At 29.3% G+C, this 21,884-nt stretch overlaps 3 protein-coding genes across 10 annotated transcripts in view; 1 reads left to right on the top strand and 2 right to left on the bottom strand.

Moving 5' to 3' along the window:
* Window positions 1–631: 631 nt before the first annotated feature.
* On the bottom strand, window positions 632–8,097 carry LOC141456297 (endonuclease/exonuclease/phosphatase family domain-containing protein 1-like). The gene is made up of 11 exons (XM_074132172.1): window positions 7,401–8,097; window positions 7,103–7,317; window positions 6,669–6,873; window positions 6,460–6,586; window positions 5,131–5,344; window positions 4,999–5,050; window positions 3,814–3,912; window positions 2,919–3,026; window positions 2,693–2,825; window positions 2,455–2,583; window positions 632–1,959 (listed from the first exon to the last, which is right to left on the bottom strand). Exons 1-11 carry the CDS (start codon window positions 7,551–7,553, stop codon window positions 1,847–1,849), a joined length of 1,548 nt encoding a protein of 515 aa, XP_073988273.1. The 5' UTR covers window positions 7,554–8,097; the 3' UTR covers window positions 632–1,846.
* A 249-nt stretch (window positions 8,098–8,346) lies between these two features.
* On the top strand, window positions 8,347–16,463 carry LOC141456294 (protein regulator of cytokinesis 1-like). 5 transcript variants are annotated; one of them, XR_012459692.1, is made up of 12 exons: window positions 8,347–8,799; window positions 9,473–9,571; window positions 9,688–9,831; window positions 9,913–10,029; window positions 10,189–10,344; window positions 10,972–11,136; window positions 11,227–11,450; window positions 11,712–12,015; window positions 12,359–12,469; window positions 12,789–12,831; window positions 13,743–13,859; window positions 15,268–15,304. XR_012459692.1 is itself a non-coding variant. In XM_074132165.1 (11 exons), the coding sequence occupies exons 1-11, from the start codon at window positions 8,647–8,649 to the stop codon at window positions 15,439–15,441; spliced, it is 1,764 nt and encodes a 587-aa protein (XP_073988266.1). In that variant the 5' UTR covers window positions 8,347–8,646; the 3' UTR covers window positions 15,442–16,463. The 5 variants fall into 5 exon arrangements, 3 of the variants coding, with proteins under 3 accessions (XP_073988266.1, XP_073988268.1, XP_073988267.1); XR_012459693.1 differs by lacking the exon at window positions 12,359–12,469; XM_074132165.1 differs by lacking the exon at window positions 12,789–12,831 and having other exon boundaries at window positions 15,268–16,463.
* LOC141456288 (uncharacterized) overlaps window positions 15,645–21,884 on the bottom strand; it is a 61,918-nt gene continuing 55,678 nt past the window's right edge. For all 4 annotated transcript variants that reach the window (XM_074132156.1, XM_074132157.1, XM_074132155.1 and 1 more), the window contains 4 exons: window positions 18,788–18,869; window positions 18,367–18,517; window positions 16,716–16,805; window positions 15,645–16,643 (listed from right to left, as the gene is read on the bottom strand). In XM_074132156.1, coding sequence (XP_073988257.1) covers window positions 16,509–16,643; window positions 16,716–16,805; window positions 18,367–18,517; window positions 18,788–18,869 — 458 coding nt within the window. In that variant the 3' untranslated portion in view covers window positions 15,645–16,508. The remainder of the gene's footprint in view (window positions 16,644–16,715; window positions 16,806–18,366; window positions 18,518–18,787; window positions 18,870–21,884) is intronic.

Below are 21,884 nucleotides of genomic sequence, written 5' to 3'. Positions count from 1 at the left end.
CAGGTGAATCTGGCTTTATATACTTTTTCGAAGACATGATAGGTTTAGAAAATATTTGTATACAGCGTACCACAGTGGTCGGTTGTTATATTTGGTTGTAATATAACTGCTAGATGCGATGTACGAGTATCTCTGGCACAGCAGGCCGAGAGAGGTAATACCCAAAAAACGACTGTTCCGTTAACCATGAATCTCATTTTTTTTAAAAAAAACAAAGTTTCTGTTACTAGAAGGGTAGCACATGAATATTTTTGGCGCAGTGCCAAGGAGACAGGATTCTGTGCTCTAATCCCCTACGATAAACTTTTGACGGGGATGAGAAAGGGTCAATCACAGTATTGAAAAAAAACGCAGCAAGTTCTCGATGTAGTACTGTTTGGTTTATGTAAAAAGTATCAGGGAATACAACCGACTTGAAAGTCGAAGTCCCTACAGGTAGTGAATAACTTCTCTAATTTTTTGAAATGTCAACAGTAGAACTCGAAAAGAAAATTGGGAAGCCCCTTCTCATACAGGTTTTTAAAACGGGCATTATGTGGAAAATAACATTCACTTTTTCGTCAATTATAAAAATTTTCCAAATTTTCATTAAATAAAAAAGATGTAACTTGAAATATCCAAACAATATCCCTTAAATTATATAAATATTTAATTCAATAACAAAAATAAATCATATATATTTTTTTAATCCATAACAATATAACGTAAATAAAATAATAACTAATAAATATAATACAGTACGGTAATTTTTAAGGTTCAGAACTATCTTAATTCTCCCAATTTTTTTTTTCTAACTTAGTACGTGTTTATATTTGGATTACAATAAATAAGACAAAATTCTAAAAAAAGATTACCGCAACTCATTAGAGAGCTATATTGAGTTATACAGTATGAGATATTTTGTATTTGTATCTAATTAATAGTGATTTTATTTTTTCTAAACATAATAGTTCCGTTGATTAAAAAAGTATATTCAATTTTCGAACTTTACAAAGTTAAGTACAGCTGATTGTTATTATTTGTTCTCTGTTTTACGTTTTGGTCGGATCTATTACATTTTCTCTATAACACATATCTTTTAAATTCTAGTTCTGATTTTTTTTTTTTTTTCAAATAATCGTTTAAAAAAAATAGTATGTTTCTGAAATCATAGTTTTGAATTTCAAAAAATATAAAATAAATAAATTTAAGAAAGACAATTTTTTGGTTATAAATCAATAAATATTACTATTCTACAAAAATTTCCCAAATAACACAAATTTTGAATATTTCATTATTTAAAAAATGGTCGCATTATAAGGAAGAACACAATTTACAATTAAAAAAGTAATTAATAAAAATTCCATAAGTTGTTTTGATTAAAACGTTAAAATTTAGAGGCAATGTTACAAAAACAAAAATAATATTAATAATAATAAAACTGTCAGTAATATACAGAAGAGCATTTAGAAACATTCCCGAATAATTTTAACATCTATAATCCATTATTTTAAGAAGGCAGATTCATTCAGTCAAATATATTTCTTAAAATAATACATAACATTAGCTTTTGTTTTTTGTCTATCCTTTTTTTAATTAATATTATGAAATAAACAGGTAACTGAGTTTAAAAAATATAATTACATATTACATGAAGAAAAATTATTAAAATAATTTTAAAAGTTAATAAAATTATTGAATAAAATATTTTTGCGGCGAGAACATACTATGTTACATAATTATACGAATATTAAATGATTGGACCATTATACTCTTAAATATAAATAATATGCGATTATTTAATAAAATAAATTGGTCTATTAAATAATTTTATTTTGAATAATTTCTCTCTCTCTATTACTTTTTGCTAGAGTGACACCTGAGCCCAAACTGGACAATGATCACTCACAGGACCATTCCAATTCCATCCTTTTGGTATTGCCAAATGGCATAATCCATTTCTGACTATGCCAGATTCACCTGAAATAAGATTCGTGTTTATAACTTGTACGATTACCAATAACCATTTCAACGCTGGACTGTGGCTTAAAAAAAGAAAGTCTACATTAATAAGAAAACAAAATCTGCCAAAAATAGTTCCTGGAGTAGGAGGTTTTGAAACTTCTCCTAAAGTGTTAATGCTTGCTAGTAAGTTTCCTAATGTTTTAATCTCAAATAATCTTAATGCAAATTAAATACGTTTAAAATTCTGAGTGAATAGGAAGTCCGAAGAACTTTTCCACTTAGAACTTATGTAATGTAAAGTGAAATCAGAGTAAGTTGTACGGGGTTTGACACCAATTTTTTTTTTTTTCGAGAGTTCATGAAGTCTAATGAAGTACCGCCACTGCCCTCTATAAATTTAATTAAGAATCACAATCGGAACTTAATATTTTGGACTAAATTTTATCTGCGATCTTATTCCATGTCTTATTTATTAATATTGTAAAATTTTAATACATTGGTATTACTTACCAGCGTACTGATTAAGAGAAGTTTCTTTGAAGTAAATGTTATCATAGCAAAATTGTTTCACAAAAGAAGTTGATTTAGTTGATGTACTTGGTGAAAACAGTGGTTTATATGATGCTGGAGCTGACTTATCTGTAATAAATAAATAATAAAAAAAGAAGTGATTAACTCTTTAATAACTAAACACGTACATTTGAAGGATCGAAAAACTTATGTTAAATAAAAATGTTAGAAGTCTTACCACAGTTTTTTAATAAAGAAAAATCCCCTAAGATAATGGTAGGATTAACATTTTCTGTAAGTGTGGTAAATGAAGATTCACAAGAATTAGACAGTAGATGTATGTTGAGCACATTCAGCGTAGATCCACAGAACTGCAACAATTTTTATTGTTTTAAAGAATCTGTTATCATCCAAGCCGCTCTTAGCGAAGATGAGAAATCATTTTTTTAAGAAAAATTACTTACAGTAATATTAGCTTCCGCAGCATGCATCATTGAATTATCTTGCACTACTTTTACAAGAACGTGCCTTAAAAGCTGAGCATTGTACATAAAACCTAAATTGGACCCACCCTAAATACGGAAAAGAAAGTTCTTTAAATTATTTAAAAATTAAACGATAACAAGTGAAGTAAAAATTAAAATTAGTTCATTGGTTGAGGGAAAAATAACAATAATTAGTAAGTAATGTTTAATTATGCAGAAGGCTTAGCGATCAATTACCAAATTGATTGAACTAGAACGCCAGAACATTGTAGACTGAAGCAATAATAAAAAATATAGAGGTTTAATAAAAAACAAAATATAGAGTCCCTAAACGATACTGATATTTTAAATGCACTAATCTTTTTAAAGTTCAAAAAAGAGATTTTGTCGTGAATCTTTTTTATAAATAGATGTTCCGATTTGATGAAGCCATCTTCAATACGACGTTTCAAATCTATTTATGGCTTAAAGGTAATGCTATTTATCATTAACCATCAATAGAAAATAATTAAGTAATAAATAGTAATAAGGAAAGGACAGAAAAGTCCATTAGTAGAAATACGTTTAGTAGAATAGCTGTAACTTCTTAAAGTAGTAATCCAAATAAAAATGTGCATTAATTTGATTTTCTTAGTTTTAACAGCCATTAAATTGTATCACATTGCTTCATTAAAGATTATCTCTTTCTACTTTAAAAAGCAAGAGGGACCATTGATTCTGTAGGATTGATTAAAAAAATCAACATACTTGGTACTACTTGAACATTAAGAGTTTAAGCACTCAGATCATTAAATAATAAAATAAAAAAAACAAATTATAAATCACAAATATTCAAATGTTAAATATATTTAACAGTATAAATAACAAATCTTACCGTATTCTGCATAGGAACAAACTGAAACACCCAATTACCTCTGGTACCTTTCCATTCGTTGACTCGTTTACACAAAGGAACTTTGAATTCATCACATAACTGTTAACATTCGTAAAGTTAAACAAATACCAAACGGCTGATAGATTATTAAAAAATGAAACTATAACTAAACTATAACTTATAAAATGAAAAAGTATTGTTTTTAGCAAAAATTAAATCACTGCTTCTAAAAAGAAAACAAAAATATGGTGGGCATAGTTACACGACTTTCCTTGATTACAATTTTCACGGATCCAACTTTTACATTTCTTCAACAACAGTATTTTAGAAATATATTTAATAATAATGCAAAAGAGCTAGCTATGTGGTTTGCTTATTAGATTCCCACTCGGAGATCCCAGGTTCGAATCCAGCTTCTGGCTCTTAGATTTTCTCTTCCTAGGAGATTCTTATAACTCGCAGTTATAAGTACAGATGTAGTTTTTAACATCGAGAGAACACTGACCGGAGACAGGTAGAGAACTGAAAAAAGCTCTCAGAACCAATAACCTCAGATGCTGACACGTCTTAAATTTAATAAAAAATAAAATGCATAAGAGATAGAACGGTCCCATTATACTGAAATAACACATTAAAAGGAACCCTACCTTCTCTCACTCCGAACTTTCTTGAGACAATGGTTTACATAAAAGTTATTGTAGGTCTGCAATTAGTATACCAATTTTAAAGAAAATCGTTACAAGCTTTTTTTTTAGGAAAAACAAAAAAATTGAATTCTGGTAAAATTATTTCTGTTGAGGATTGTGATCGCTAGGTAAAGCCAAAGGTGGGACATGATCGAAATAATGAAGTTTCAGCTTATGATTTTTCGTTTCTGAATTTTTTTTGCACTTATAACAATTTCTAAAAGCTATGCATTGAACTCTAGAGATCTCAACAAAATTAATAAATTCAGCGAAAAATTGAAATGCTCGCTATACTATGCATACAATGCTAGAATCATCTTATATACACGAAAAGAATTTCCAACAAACGTTACAATTTTATCTACCTTAAAGATTGAGACCTAAAATTAGAAATTTATTTTGTAAAAGTTGAAATATAAGAGAAGAGTAAGAAATATAAGGATTTCCAGTCGTTTATTAATATAATGGATCTATGACAAAAATAATTAAATATATTCACCATACGTAGAGAAGAGCTATCTTCTATACCTTGCAGTGCAACGAAAGAAATTCTGAAAATATAAACATATTAAAAATATTTTTCTGCCAATAATTATTAAGCACGTTTATTTTTTTTAAATTAAAATAGTACCTGTTTTCTAGAATTGTAAGACAAAAAACTTCTCTGATTGCATTGTTTTCTGCTTTTTCACGACACATATCAGTTAGATTCCATGTGGCTATACGAAAATCTTTTTTTGGTAAATCTTTAGTTGTACAAAGAGGTCGGTGACAGTAGGCTGAAACTAGTTCATATACATCTTTACCAACAGCTACACCATTGCAGGAATTGTTTTCATTGTTTCCTGTGAATAAGTAAAATTACAAATTCATTTACATATTTGGTAGTAGTACATTTTTTTATTATACGCATGAATGAGTAAATCTATGAAGTTTTTTTTTTTTAGTGGATATAACATTGAGCTGCAGATAAAATAGAAAGAATTTTATACTTTCAATAGCATTGCTAAAAATACTAATAAGTATTTTCCAATAGGAATCGATTAAAAAAGTTTTCAGATGACTTTACAAAGCTCCTAATTATATGTTCTTGGCGAGGTAGTGTTTCGTACCTTTGTTTGCATCTAAATTGTGTTGTTAAATTGTTAACATATTTTGGAAATCAATGATTACCTAATTTTGTGGCTAAAGAAATTTGTAAGAGACAATTGATTTTAAGAAACGTATCAACAGTTACGATGATTTAAATAAATTGAAAGATGAATTCCAACAAATAACAAGCAGAGTACATGGAAAATATGAAGAATTAAAAGTTCTCAATTTTAAATATTAGTTGGAACATATCTAATGCAAACAAATAATTTTATTGCGTTCGAAAAATATAGTAAAACTATTTAGTGTTTAAAGCAAGTTGTGAACTTGGAAATCTGAATTATTACTCATAGTCGTCCTACTTTCAAGGATTTATAAAACGGAGAAAACTATACTTTTTTTTAATAAGGAAATAATGGGTTCCTGTTTGGCAGGGACTTGAAATAGCTTTAACTGCAGCTATGTTAGGCTACGCAATTAGTAAATTTGTACGTACGGAATTTAAATGTTTTTAATAGAAATAATGTTTTAGATTTTTGTTTTGAGCAAAGAAGTAAAATTAAAAAAAACAAAATTGATGGTATTGGAATAAGTCTACAAAATATGCTTATTTAATATACTTTTCTTTTGGGAGAATATAATTTTTGTTAAAAAAGAAAAGAAAAAAGAGCTCTTATCCTTATCTATCTATTCATCTATCAATAGTTATTACTTACCGTAAGTAGTAATTACCACTTACCTCAAATAAATCTAAACAACACAGAAAATCGAATTGAATACAGAAGTTTACTATTCAGAAATTTATCCCATACTTACTTCACATCTGGTGGTTAGAGAAATGAATAAGAAATAACATAACTGTATTTACCTGGGAGTTTACCGTTTGGAATTCTAAATGATAATTCTTGTTTTGGTTTTCTTGCACTTACGGGTTCTGCTTTCACAGTTAACTGTGGTCTTAATGATCCTAACCTCATTGCACTCATTCCTTTTACCTAAAGCCCAAGGGTAGAATAATAATGTATGTATATACGGTATATAATATATATAAGAAAAGTTTAAAGTGAAATTCAATACCTTCAGTAAATCCTCTACAGCAAAGAAATCGCCCCTACGTTGACGATAATCTACAATAGCTGCGGCCAGTTCTTGATTGATGCCACGAACGGTCATCAGCTGAAATGCATTTGATGTATTGATATCGACCGGTGGTCTTATACTTGCGGGAGATAATTCACTACTTTTAATGCTGTCCATGGATTGCGTTCTTGAGGAGGTACAACTGTAACAATAGAAATTAGATACAAATTTAAAAAGATACTGCGATATGGCTCACGATAGCATTCTACTGTCCATCCTCATTCCAACAGTAAATTTTAAAGCATATGACCTTTGCGGCATGAATCTGAATTCAGAAAATTAACCAGGTTGCTCAAAGTATTAAGTAAGAAATAAAATTACAATAAATAGTGCAACTTCTTTCACTAAATATTGCAACTCAAAATTATTACCTCTGCAATTTTCGTCTGGTAACACATATTTCTGGCCGTATATCGTCCAACCTATCGGCTCCAATCCCAGAAACAAGCGCTAAATCTTCGACTTTGTTGAAACGACCGCCTATTGCTTGCCTATACTCCACAATATTTCTTGCAATTCTTCGGGTAATTCCAGGCAGTGTCATTAACTCTTCTTCGGTTGCGTAATTGACATTTAGTTGATTAACCTTAAAAATATACACAAAAATTATGTTAAAATCAATAAACCAACACTCTTTTCACGGTTGTTTTTATTTCAACAAAAAGTCACCTTTAAATCTGATTCAAAATAGTTAAATGTTGCACTCAGTGATCCTTGGGTATTGTTTCTTCTAAAAGGGGATCTAAATGATCTTCTTATTGGACGTTTCCTGCTTGATGTGGGCATACTAGAATTTTGTCCCATAATTGTGTTTAAAGGCATGAAGTATTTTAACTAACCATTTTGGAAGAACAATTAAAACTCGGGTTCCACTGGAGGGTGGAATTTTGCTGATGAATGAACATCATTGACACAGCAACTAACACAATAAAACGTTTTTTCTATTGAGAAGATGTAGCTTTTCACTAAAGAAATCATTTAAATTAACTGCTAATAACTCATGATGTAGTACCTAACACTAACGTCACTTTTAACTACTTCTACAAATATAACAATAGTGAAGTTGATAACGGTGTTGAACATGACGCAATAGTTTTGGTTATATTTAATTTTATAAAGGAATGAAGGATACAATCTCTGGCAATCAAAATTCACATAGTATCGAATGCAAAGAAGTACACTTCTTTGATGCTTGGGATAGTTTTATTCTTTAATTGAAAGTCAATTATCAAAGTTGCTCTTTAAGGGTTAATATTTTGGAAAGTTTCAACATTCGTTATTGTCTCTACCTTAAACTAATATTCATTTTAAAAGTATTGTGCAAAGAAACAACTACGAAATCCTCTTGGATAAACGATTATAAATAGCACTTAAGATGGGAATTTCTGAAAAAATGAAATAAATTATTTGTCATAGATAACAGAAAAATTTATGTCCTAAAAAATTATTTCTACCTTGTAATAAAAATAAGCATTACAAAATTTAATAATTTATATTGACTTTTTTTTTTACTTCTTTAATTACCTGCTTTCAGAATACATAAATAAAATAAACATAATCCAGAAAGTTTTCGATGTATCGATTTTTAGGGTATTAAATAAAGAGCCCTTTTTTTGTCCGTTGACTCATGTTTGAACTGGTTTAACGTTCGTGAAGTGTCGTGAATGCTCTGAAGTTTGAGTTAATTAGTATAATATTGCTAACTTTTTAAAAACAATTTTGCTTATTTTAGTTTGTACTGCGCTAAAGGTATGCTAAATCCTAAAAGATTAAGGAGCATCTTAATAAGTACTATTTTGGTAAATGTTTAAGAACGCCTTCTGCAATCAATATTTTCAACCTACAACAAATAAGCATCGTTCGTTGATTATTATCATCTTTTAAAAGTGCACGTTGATAGGTTGTAAGCAAGGAAATGGGAACTGTACTCGAGCAAGATAGCATTCTTCAAGTAACTGAGCTTACGAAAGATGCATTGCAGAAAATATCTGAAATGCATAAATCAATGTATGGTGTAAACCACGTCAAGTTCGTTAAAATGTACAGCTATTTTGTGAAGCACATACAGGTAACGTTTGTTATTTAGAGCTTCATTTTTCAAATTAAGGTGTTTTAACATTAAATATTATCTTCCTCCCTTTGAAATCATGTGTATCATAGTTCAAACAGTAAAGTTGATTTCTAAGCAAGTGAATTTATAAAAACTATTTGCAAAAAAAATTCTTCGAATTAAAACTCATTTTTAAGATTAACACATTATTATTTTAGGCTTATGGTTGTTCACTATTACATAAGCGTTACTGTAGCTTGAAAAAGGGTGCTATTAGCCAAATATTCTTCATTCTAAAAAAATTATTTTGGCCTTGTGAAGGATCAATGTTTGTGCACTAAGGAACCTGTGAAAAGTGTGTGTGAAAGTGATAAATGAGTTAATGTTTGCATGTGGGTGCGCTAAGCCCAATTTACTTATGTAGAGCATATGAGGTCGTAGGATGTGTAAGTATTGTGCTTTTTATGTTGGTCTTTCATATCCAAGATAAGCGATGAAGGGACTAGTCTACTTTCCCCTGCGGGGTGTACATAGCTGAAATGTATTCCTCATAATTTTTTTGTTTTTTACTAAGAAAATTAATTTTTTATTTTGATTTTTACTATAAGTATCTGAAAATGCTTCTAAACAAAAATACGATTTATTTTATTTCAAGTAATATAGGTAAATCTATTTAACTTCTCTGTTCAAGGATTTTTATGAGGAATTGATTCATGATTGTCTGATAAAAGTAGAAAATTTGGAAAAAGAAGCTGAGAATAAATACCTGGAATTAGACAATTTGCAAAAAGTAAGTGTTATACATACCTTTCGAATTCTTTATGTTTTATCAAGATACGTTTATTTTACTTTAAGTTTTTTAATGTTGAGGTGAACATTGCTTAAATGGATATTTGTTTTTTTAAGGAACTGAATATGAACAATTTTGAAGTTACTTTTGATAAATCAGAACCACTAACTGCAATAATTGACAAAGTTGAGAAAAGTTTAATAGAATACCGAAGCATTAAGGCAGAAAGAATTGAAGCATTAAATGCACTTTTAGAAAAGGTAATTTTAACTTAATTTTGTATTTAAATTATCTTGTAACAAAATAGTATCCTAAAACTTTTTGAACCAAATTTATAATAGGAAAGTGAATTGTGCAGAGAGTTAAATGCACCTTCTTTTCCACCTATCTCTGGGATTCCCTCAGAAGAACTTATAAATGAGTTGAAACAACATGTAAATAAATTACAAACCGAGAAGGTAATTTAGTAGTTTAAAACAATGATTATTTATATTAAGATGGATTTAATACCTTATTTTTAATAAACGTAATGCAGTGCTTTCATCGATAAAGAATTTTTCATAATAGTATTTAAAAAGACTTTTATTCTATTTGAGCATTTATTTTATTTTTTGAAGTTGAACAGGGTTAAAACTTACCGCATTACCAAACAGTCCATTATTAGTTTAATGAAGGAACTTGAATTTGATCATTTACAACCAATTCATAATGAAATTATGAATTCAAATGAGGAAACTTACAATCTAACGCCTGATTTTATGGACAAAATGAAGGTATGTGAGACACATTTCGAGTACAGATAATTTTTTAAATTCTTATATTTTTTTCTCGTAATTCTAAAGTCCCTTTTTTTTTACTCCATCTTTCTGGTAAAACTGTCGTAAAACAATCGTGCAAAAATTTCGTTCGAAGTAGTTATGGAGTTTTTAACAGAAATACATGTTTTCAGACTCATTGAGACGAACAATGTTGCTAGAAAAAGTCTGTGTGTGTGTATGAGTGAATCTCTTAATTTTGATGTGACCCAAATTAACTTAACAGTAAAAATTCCTCAATCAGAAGTATATTTCCTTAAATAAGTTTCTAAAGATTTTGCTTAATCTGGGTTCTTTTATTCCACACTTACTGATCTGCTACTTTTATCTGTGATATATTGCCTGGAAATTAATTTTAGGGCATTTCTGGGGTAGAGAGCTTCTAAAGAAGCACTTTTAGTTATTTCAGACGATTTTTAATTTTTGGTTTCGTTACTCTCAAGTTCTTTTGACAATGAACCTATATTGAAACGAGGTAAAACAGTTATAGTCAGAGAATCTTTGAGAAAATTGACAGAAATCATGCGAGAGTTTTGTGCAATTCAATTAAATTTAGATATTTTTTGATTTTATTGTTCTTTGTAGAATTTGGAAGATGATTTAAAAAATCTGTTGGAAGATGCTACTAAGACCGTAGAATATTTGAAAGACAAGTTAAATAAACTGTGGGATAGAATAAAAATTGAAGAAAGTCACAAAATGTCTTTCTTAAGCAATATTAAAGGAGTAGGAAGATCTTTTCAAGACCTGGTAATAGCCCAAAGAGTTTTAATATTTTTATATTTTTGAACTATATAACCTATTTAAATGCATTTCTAATTCGTATATTTTATTTTTTAGCTAAAGAATGAACTAGTTCGATGTGAAGAAATCAAACAAGCCAACATAAAACCCGTTATAATGTCAGTTCGAGATGAAATAAATGAAATGTGGGACAAACTTACTTATACAGAAGAAGAGAAACAACAGTTTATCACTTACTATTCGGATACCTATTCAGATGATGTCCTCACATTGCATGAAATGGAATTACTTAAACTTAAAACTATCTACGAGGATAATAAGTAAGATATCCTACTGTAGCTTCATACTTTATCTTATATAATTATCAAATTGAAACTTATTGTTGATTTTTAGAACTATTGATAAACAAAAATTTATAAATCTTAAGCTTTTAATTTTAAGAATCATTTTCAAAATTCAAATTCAGTCTACGTTAATATTTATTTATTCTTTTGTTTTTCTTCTAAAATATTTATATATAAATTAATGAAATATAAAAATATATATAATTTGAATCTTGACTCTCACTTATTTATTTTAAGGCACATATTTGATCTAGCTGAAAAAAGAGAATCCCTTTGGAGACGAATGCAACAATTAGATGAAGTTGCTTCTGACAAAAATAGATTTAAAAATAGGGGAGGCCAACTACTTAAAGAAGAAAGAGAAAGAAAAATTTTGGAAACTAATGTACCGAAAACAGATGCACAATTAAAGAGTTATCTGAATCAGTATCAAGAAAAAAATGGAAAATGTTTCTTATGGCATGGTCAGGATCTTCTACAGAAAATTGCTGTCGACTGGGAAACCAGACTAAAATCGAAAGAAAAAAACAAAACGACTAAGGTAAGTTAAAATTTCTATTTTAAAAAAAATGTATTTCTTGTATTAACTTATTAACATTAAGATAGTAAAATTGGAATAAATTAAATAAAACATCTATCTCAATTTAAAAAGCATTACTTTTAAACCCTTAGTATTGATTTTTAAGAGGAAGTCCCAGCTTTTCTCAACGTTATGTTGATTCATCTTCATCAAAATAACTTCATAAATTCCTTTTTTTTCCTTCCCAAAATTCTTGCCAACTACGGATGATATCCTAGAGTATGTCTAAGTGCAATAATATCCTATTTAATTGGTATTTAGGTTATTTCTATTTTTAATAAAGATTATTTTAAATATTTTGTAGAAACAGGATGACCAATGCAAGAAAACTCCAGATTGTAAAGTAACCAATAACGAGAACTATCCAAGACTAGTTGCAAAGAGAAAAGTCTGCAATTTCCCATCTGAAAACATAGTAAGAAAAAATTTCTTACGATGGAATAATTTAGTATTGAAATAGTAGTTTTAATTCTTGCAGTACTTCTTCGTTCAGTTGGTTTTCTTCTACTTTTATTGCCCTATCTCTTTTTTGGATTGTATGCTTTTTAAACCATCTCTTCTAAATACTTTTCTTTAACCAAATTATTAATCTTGTTTTTTGCAGGTATAATTTAAATTATTTCCTGTTCATATTTTACAGATTACATTTTTTCTCATTCCTTTAAAAATTAAATTATGTTGCTAAAACAGTTTTTCTTCTTCTATTTTTATTACTTCTTCCTTGTGATTTTCAGACTATAAAGAGAGGCCATTACGAACATTGTTTACAATATTGGAGTAAGTTGGATGCTGTAATAGGTGTTTTGTAAAAATTTTCTGCAGGCGTGCTAGGTTATGGATACTATTTTGTTTTTGTTTTTTAACAGCTAAAAAATACGATCGAACAGTATTGGTATTTTTTTCTTGCTCATCATAAAGATTAAAGTTGTACTAACTGACAAAACTGATTTCTCAATCCACTTACTTCTTTCTGTCTTTCTTCATTGTCCTACATACTTCGCTCAGCTATTTTCCTGTGCCGGTATGGTCAATAAACTTTTTGGGCCATACCATCTAAGCATTATTAATCATCTTGTTTAGTAATACAATCCCCTTTAAGACTCATCTCTTTCAATTTTTAACTCCCTCCAAGCTGATTCTCCTCATGAATATCCTCCTGAAGTCCATTTCTGCAGTCCATACTTTTTCTTTTAATTCTAGGAAATCTATGTTGCACCGTAGAGGACGAAGCTCGAAGTTGAACTCCAGCCCATGTGAATACTAATGTTCTTATTGCTTTCTTCGCTTCAGCATTCAGCATGGTTTCACTTAGGATACCAAAATTCAATCTTCCCTTTAAAAAGTCGATTTTCCGGGGATTCATGCTCACATTACACAAATATAAATAATCACACGAACTATTTGTCTGGAATGCTCTAACATAACAATTTGTTTGGTCAAGAATAACATACGTATATCTGTGTTTTATGTTATTAAAATATGATTTTCATGTTTAATAAATAATAATTTAATTTTATTAGGATGATTTGTTAACATGCGGCCAGTTACATCTTAGAGGTGCATGTGTGTATGCTTAATATTCTGGGAAGGAAAAAGCAAATGCTACTTTAGAATAATGTTTTCGATTTCTTAATTTCCATAATTTTTGGGCAAAAAATGAAAAATGTAAAGGTTTTTACGTATTCTAGCCCCACAGAGCATTGAAGAGGAAAACACCTATCAAATGCCGTGATCAGTACATCCCATCTTCTTCAGGAAACAAGGATGCTAGTATGGAATCCCTGGAAACATATTCTGTCTTTCAAGTAAGTATTCATTTTGCAATTTAAAGAACTGATTTAATGCACCTTTTTTGGCTCGCGTACCACTTGGTAGTACATCATGCTAAATTGTACTTTTCGTAAAAATGATTTTATTTCGTGAAATTTGTTTTTCCAAGTGTGTTGTTTTATTATTATCTTTATTTGTAAAGAGATACAATGTATCTGTTACAAAAGAGTTCATGTTCACTTTATAAACTTTGTAAAGTGTAAGATCTTAGTTTTAAAACTTTTTTTAAATAATTAAAAATTGCGTACATATTTTTCTCTTCAAAATTAATAATTAACATACAAAGTTCTTCTTTGTAAGATTGGGCAGCTGATAAATAGGTAAATTAATGTTTCCGGCTCGTTCTTATTACACAGTAAATAATCATCTTTAGGTTTGATTGTATAAATTACATTATTGATTTTAAATTTAATAACATAATATAAACATAATGTTATTTACTTTATTTAAATCAGTTAAGTGCAAATGTTCCCTGTTTTATTATAGAAATATTAGGTTTGTGATATAAGCATTCTAATGAGCAATTCTAATTCTAGAAGGGGTTTGAAATCCAATTTTCATTTGAAAATACTGCATGAAAGACAATTTTAATACTGTTAAATGTGCTATTATATTTTCTCGTATATCAAGATATACGAGAGACAGACTAACCTTATTACTGTTCATATTAACAACTTTACTGAATAATATTAATAAAAATAATTTTTATGAATTATAGGAAAAAACATTTCTGTGATATATTTATTTATTTTTTATGTCCGCCGTTATTATTTTTCGTGTACTACCAACCAGCGCTCTCGCGTACCACAGGTTGGGAAACGCTGATTTAATGTATTGATTGTGTGCCAATTTAGAGAATAAATTGTTCTTTTGCTTTAGAACTTAGAATCTTCTGAATTTCAGATATCTCACATTCTGCCACTCTGATGTCTTAATAATTAATAAATCAAACTTTAATGTTGTATAACATATTTATCTTTATATCTCTAGGTCGAAAGTTTACAAAGATAAAAAGAGCCTGAAAAGATCTTTTTTACCAAATAACTGATGTTAATTAAGAATTAGTTCAAATTCTTTAAACCGTAATAATTTCTTAATTTTTAACAATTCCAATCTACAACAAATAATGCAATTTTTGTTCATTCGAAGATGATTCATAATTTTCAAACTAATATTTGTAATTTTAATATTAGTCTGTTTTTCTCCGAACCAGAAATACTTTGGACAAATTTTTATCGTTAAATTTTTTATAAATTGTTTAAAAGTTTCAAATTGGTGATTAGCCTTTATGTGTAACCGCATCGCGCTATTCAATGTTTAAAGAAAATCTTTGCAGCAATTCTTTGTTTAAATAAACAATTTTAAATATAAGTATTTTTACAGGAACAAATTGAAGTAGGTTCAAATAGCGTACGTAAAAGAGATGCACTAAAAGAAATCAATTCCCCTTTAAGAGCGCACTCTTCGCCAACTTCATCGCCTAAAAAGTTCAAAAAAACTCCAGTTACACCAAACCAACGACGTAAATGTATGGTTACTCCGGGAAAATGGCGATAACTTTGGTTTTTAATCACATTGTAAATATTTTTGTTTATGCAATGTAGATGATATTTTTAAATTTAAGAATAATTTTATATATTTTAATTTAGGCTATGTAAATATTTTTAAAAAATTATGAATACTTTTATTATCAACGATTGTCATCGGCTTAATAGTTTTAAATGTGCAAAAATGTCATAATAAAAGTTGTCACGTAATAATATCAAAATGAAATTGTATCATTTATTTTTAATACAATACAATGTAAACCTTGTTGAATAGTAAAAACAACAAAAAAACTTAATTTTTTATTTCCTTAGAGTCCCTGAATAATGTATTATAATTACACTGCAGTTAATGTAAGTTTGTCTCATAGATTTCATTCATCAATTATTTAATATATTTTATCAATTTTCATTCAAATAACAAAAAGCTTTTTTTTTTCCTTTAAATTTGAATATTTACAAAGCATTAATTTTAACAATTATACATAACAAGTATTCACAGTCGGCTTTTTTTTCATATATTATCTATTATTAGTTCCATATATACAAAATTATAAGCACCACGTATTAGCAACTTGTTTCGGAATTTTTCCGTCATATTTAAGCAAAATAATTATATATTAGGAATATCTATAAAATTATTGACTTTCCTTTAATTTCAATATAAATCAAATTATGTACGCCTTTTTTTTAAAAAAAAACCTCCCTCGGTTATAGTAAAATTTTAAGGAATAGGCTGCAGAGTTAAAATTATCAGAAACTGTGGTGTTTTGAACCAAAAAACAAACAAAATTCCTATGAAATTTTTTTAATTAAAAAAATTAGATGCTTGTGTTGAGATACGTTTTGTTTACAATATCTTCTAGTGGCGCTAATGGCTCTAAGCTGACGATGCGATGAAAAAAAAAAAATTACTGATTTTGCCCAATCCGATCTGAAATCTTTTTCTACTCTTATTCCTGGGGAGCTCAAAATTTTTCTGTATTCTTACTTTCCTTTTCATCTGGCTTTTTTTTTTCTTTCTCAAAAACATAATAATAATGTAAACAATTCTTTTATTTTGAGATTATTACTTGAAATTTAGGTGTTTCTATCTTTTAACACATCTTTAAGTATAGCTCCTGTATTTCGGCCCACAGTAAAATGTGGCAGATTAGGAATAGTATCTGTTAACAATAAGGAACCACTTTGTGAGGTTTTTCGACTAGGAGGCGCCTGTAAATAAAATTATAAATAAATGAAGGAATATAGCACTTATTTAAAAATTATACGAATTTCTTTACTTACTGAAGTAGATGGTTGATTTAGTGGTAAAAACACTTGTTGTTTAGGCTGTGATTCTGACTCCAAGAAACGGATAAATGCTTCTGATAACGACTAGAAATAAAAAAATATACATAATGACATGAATGAGAAACTTTAGAAGGAATAGGATTCAATTTCAGAAGTTCCCAAAAACCAAACCAATTTGATCAATTACATTAGTTGGAGCCGCAATATCCTACATTCTTTAAAATACACGGTTTTCTTCGTACGTGAAATACCGGACGGCTTTTTGTCGCCACGTTTTCACATTGACTGGTTATTGGCTGGTGAGAGCTCAGAATTTTCATTTCATTTATTAATGCCATTCATGTATTACAATTTATCTGAAACGAAGTATTGCTTTTCAGTTGTTTCAAACGGCGCCGAAATACACTGAATCGATATAGTTTTTTTCGAGAGCACCTTATAAAACAAAGAAGAGAGGAAGTGAGATTACTTTATTCGATCAATAGAGAACTTAGAAGTAAATTCATTTTTAACTATTACCGGCCATCAATCTTCTGCTTTTATGAATTACTGGCAAACTGAAAGATTTGTTACAAAGTTAAATCACACAATTTTGAAGTAATCGCACACAACCTAATAAAAACCGCAGAATGTAAAAGCTTGCATTTAGTCCCGTAGAAGACTAAAACAAAGGCACTGACGAGTCAGTAGTGGTGTAAGACTGCTAGACGTTTTGCTGCATCCATGTAATATAAAATGGGCTCTTGCTTATCTTCACTCCAAAAAATGCAGCCTTTTTTTTCGTACGATCAAAACTGCTTAGAGTAAAAAGTGGATTTTTGTTTTGTTTTTAAATTGTTGATTACTAACATTCAAGGTAATTTCATACAGAACAATTTTCTACCAACTCTTCTTTACGAAGCAACATACTATTACCCCACCCATTCACCTATTTAAGAAATCCGTTAATGTGGTTTTTGAAAACATAGAGGAAAACATTACAAAAAATCAGGAACTGCGTACTTTCGGTAACGTGATATTGTTTAAACACAGAATTTTAACCTCATTTAAAATTTTTTAATTATATACGAGGCATTACTTACCAGCCACCGACCCGAATATACATCGTAGGTGAATGAAAAATTTGTAAACTAAAATGGCATTTAATATGAACTCTATCCCTACTTTTTTCTTGAGAGCCCTAAAGCGAATTATTAAACTGGTTTGCACAAAAATATATAAAATTACAAGAAAATCGTAAAAGCAGTTTTTGAGAACATCCCAAAAAACTAGAAAATCTATTTAGTGAAGTGGCTCTTCCAATTGAGTAATTTTAGACTAAACCAATTTCAAGTATCCTGGAGGGCATTTTGGATTTCCTGCATTCCTTCCCCTTTTTTGGTGGAACCTCCCTTTAATATAATCTAATCTAGGTCTCCTGGTGCACCCAAATCTAAAATTTTAACTTTACGCGATTTTCTGTTTTAATCCTTATGTACAAACAGGCTAAACCCAATTTGAAAATAAAAAGCTTGAGTTTAAGTGGTCCTTAATTCGGGATTTCCTTTGAAAATTTGCATTAATTACAATACTTTTCCATTTACAAGAGATAAGAAAAAGTTTTAATGTTAAAATATAAGTAGTTAATAATTACATCTGATCTTACCTGCTGGTGAATGAATTGACTACTGTCCAAACCAATTTTTTGTCTCTCTTCTTTGTTCAGGTCGAGTACTTGTGCCATAACTTTGAGCACTTGTGATTTGGAGTTGTTTGGGCTACAAACGTAGCCAACCATTAAATTTTTCATCAAATTCCTACAATAAAATAAAAATATTTTTTTAAAACATTTTTTCGAACATGCAAGAGATGCATAAACCATTCAGCTCCCTAATCACAAATCTTTGTCGTGAGATGACTGTAGGATATCTTACTTTTATATATAGCCCTTAAAAATTGAAACTTCCACTACAATAAAAATTTAACCGATCACAATACTTCCTTCTAAGAGCAATAGGGGAAACTATAAATATTAATATTAATTTAAAACATGCAACAAGAAATAGTCTGTAAGAAATTCAATTTACCTGTCAATTTTTCCTTCTACATTACTATAAGCAGCTTTCACTTTATCTTCTTCAGTTTTTAGTTTTGATAATAGCTCATCAACTGAAAATAATGGCAATAATGTTTTTCCGTAATATAAACAAAATCTTTCTAAGTTTTTTACTCTTAAAATGAAAAGCGAAACTATCATATTACATGCCCAACACAATTAAAGCTCCTTGAGTATAAACTCACTAAACCATGCAAATTTATTTAAAAAAATACTCAATAACGATGCAAAAAACAACATCTGTTTAGAGAGTCGACATTATGTGTTCGTCATTATTATAATTATGATTCTGTTAATGACTTTCGATAAATGTCTAAAATATTTTAGTACTGAAAACAATAGTTATTTTTTCCTCTTAATCCCCAACCTTGGTTTTTAAGTAGGTATCGTCACTATTTCTTTTATTTCATTATTTCCCTTTCAGTTTATGAAATGAAAACATACTATTTTAAAAAGGTTGTAACGCCACATGCTGCTTCTGAAATTAAATAAATACAGGGGAAGACATTTGTTTCTAAACGGCCGTCGGGGTCTTTTTAAAAACAATTAAGCTAAGTGATGTAAAAATTGCAGCCATAATTGAAAATTCAGGACAGAACAAATTGTCAATAGAACCATTTTGTTAACATTTGCCAACGTTGTTGCGATAGATGGTAGTTTTTTTCTGATCATTAGAGAAGCGCCTGGAAAGATCAGAGGGTTTAAGGCTTAGAATCAACCAGTCTATGAAGATATATTTGGAGTTGGCAGAAGACAGCAGAAAAAAATTATATATGTATAGTTAACTGAGTGGGGGAGCGACTTAGGATAATTTGGTGTCTATATCTCTAATATTCGTATTTTGTAGAAGCTGAGGATATAGAAGTTAGAAGAATTCGTCTTGCAAGCCGTGTTTCTTTAGTCTACAAAAATATTTTAAAAAAGAATCTCTCAAAAAATACTAAGATCAAGTAGTACAATCGTTTTTAACTTACGCATCGCAAGGTAGACGAAAACAAACCAAGATCTGAAGGTCCTGTATAAAGAGGCTGGCTTTGGAACTAAACATACCTTGCTGGGTTAGGAAAATGACAAGAATGAACCATAACTAAAACCATAGAAAATGGATGAAGTTGTTGCAGATACTCTAAGAGTTAGCAACCAAAGTAAAATTATACGATAAGGGAGTCCCCCAATCCTTAGATTTAGCATTTTTGATAGGAATACAGCCACACTCTCACCAATCATAAATCGTCATCTTACGAGTAGTTAGCACGTTTCACAGAACCACCTAAGTAACTCTTCAAATCATGTCCCAACAAGATTGTAGAACCAATTGTAAAACTAAAAGTATTTATTTTCGTTTAAAAAAAAAATCGTTAATGTGGTTATAAATTGATTTATTTTGGTATCCTTACAAAAAATTGAAATCAGGCCATACAATCACTGTTTCCTACTAGCGAAAAAGGATTTTAGAAAAAAAAAACTAATGCTGAGCGATTGAAAAAAAACGCAAGAGCGTCGTTCAGGAAGCTTAGGTTCGAACTTGTTTTGACGTTCAGGCTATCATAACTGCTTGACTCAGCGAAGTATACATTTAGATTCAGTAACGTCACTCGTCACTTACAAATGCCTGCTGCAATCGCAGATTTGAATTTTGAGCTTCTACAGCAGCTTACGAAGCCAATCCTGGCACAATCTATGGTACATAAACACCTCTTTCGCTTCATGATCAACCTTTTACTTAATAAAATCATTTAAAAAAACGGGCGTTTGAAGTTTTTGCTTTCAAAGATAGCTTCTTTCAAAGATGGCTCAAAATTGGATCCAAGTTATACTTCGAACAGTAAGCTTAATGGTGAGTAATTGATTAATGATTTAAACACGACTCGCTTTCATACCTGTTGGTTACACTCTCCGTTTTGGGGGATTTAATAAAATTACTAAACTTTGGAAACAAAGTTCTCTAATTGTAAGTTAGATAATCAAGTATTGCCAAATCATGAAACTATACGAAAACTAAGATGACACAGATGACAGGGTAATAGAAATAATAATCACAATGGTTAGACTCTTTTGCCTCAATTAATAATAAGGAAAGTTGAAAACCGCCTTTTTACACTCACTGCGGCCTGGCTCATAAACAGGATAAAATAAAGAGGTGGAAAAGAGAAAGCAGAGTAGCAAGATAATAATTTTTTGCAAAAGGTGTCGCTCAATGCAGAAGATATATTTATATTTGTTAATTTTTTGTGTATTATAGAAGTACATGGCGAGCTGATTGTGAGTATTAGTCAGGTACCGATATTATAAACTGAACAAAATCAGTACCTGATGTAATACTCACAACCAGTGCACACCAAAAATGGTTACAGTCCAAATGTAGAGTAGAAAGATTGTGCGCTCTGCCGTAAAGTAGTGTTGACTTGCTGCCTTTTTTAATAATTACATATTACAAAAAATAAAAGATTAAAAACTATATGTTTTACAACCATAACAAAATGCCCATTAGTAAAAAAAAAAAATAATTAAAAACTTCAAATGTAAACATGCCAATTTCATGCTACTTTTGTTTTTATCAAGTACGAGAAGTCTAAATAAGTATATATATTTTTAAAATTATATATATATAATATTCTAGAAGAATCAATTCAATAATCGGCAATATTATTATTGAATAACACATAATAATATTATAAATTCTTAATTATCAAATCGTACAACATGATATTAAAATGTTAAAAAAGTGAGGACTTGAATTAAAATTTGCTATTAAAAACACTCAGATTCTTAGGCAAAGAATTTTGCCACTGAAGTCAGTCTTAAATAAAACACACAAACAGAATTTACTGTTAAATAAGTGATATTTAAAAATTAATATATTTAACAGACACAAATTATGTATCCTAAATTAGGTAGAAGTTGGAGAACAGAAGAAAAGTGATAAAATAATTTTCACACCTCCTTTAATTTTCCAGTGCTCTGCCGGTCTCCAAGAATAGAATTTTCGTCGTCCCAAAGAGAAATTAAATTACTCGCAGAAAAATTGATTGAAGTGATTGATTAATGAGAACGGTAAAACTTTTAGA

This window comes from Rhodnius prolixus, unplaced genomic scaffold, assembly GCF_049639745.1.
Source record: "Rhodnius prolixus isolate KJV_2025 unplaced genomic scaffold, Rpr scaffold_4, whole genome shotgun sequence".
Classification (NCBI taxonomy): domain Eukaryota; kingdom Metazoa; phylum Arthropoda; class Insecta; order Hemiptera; family Reduviidae; genus Rhodnius; species Rhodnius prolixus.
This window is presented reverse-complemented; position numbering and strand designations above follow the sequence as displayed.

Coding starts and splice junctions, on each gene's coding strand:
- LOC141456297 (XM_074132172.1), bottom strand. CDS start 7,553: ATGCCTTTAAACACAATTATGGGACAAAATTCTAGTATGCCCACATCA. Junction 5,345..6,459: donor TCCAAACGGTAAACTCCCAG/GTAAATACAGTT, acceptor ACTTATTCACAG/GAAACAATGAAAACAATTCC. Junction 5,051..5,130: donor CTTACAATTCTAGAAAACAG/GTACTATTTTAA, acceptor TTATATTTTCAG/AATTTCTTTCGTTGCACTGC.
- LOC141456294 (XM_074132165.1), top strand. CDS start 8,647: ATGGGAACTGTACTCGAGCAAGATAGCATTCTTCAAGTAACTGAGCTT. Junction 9,572..9,687: donor AATTAGACAATTTGCAAAAA/GTAAGTGTTATA, acceptor TGTTTTTTTAAG/GAACTGAATATGAACAATTT. Junction 10,345..10,971: donor ATTTTATGGACAAAATGAAG/GTATGTGAGACA, acceptor TGTTCTTTGTAG/AATTTGGAAGATGATTTAAA.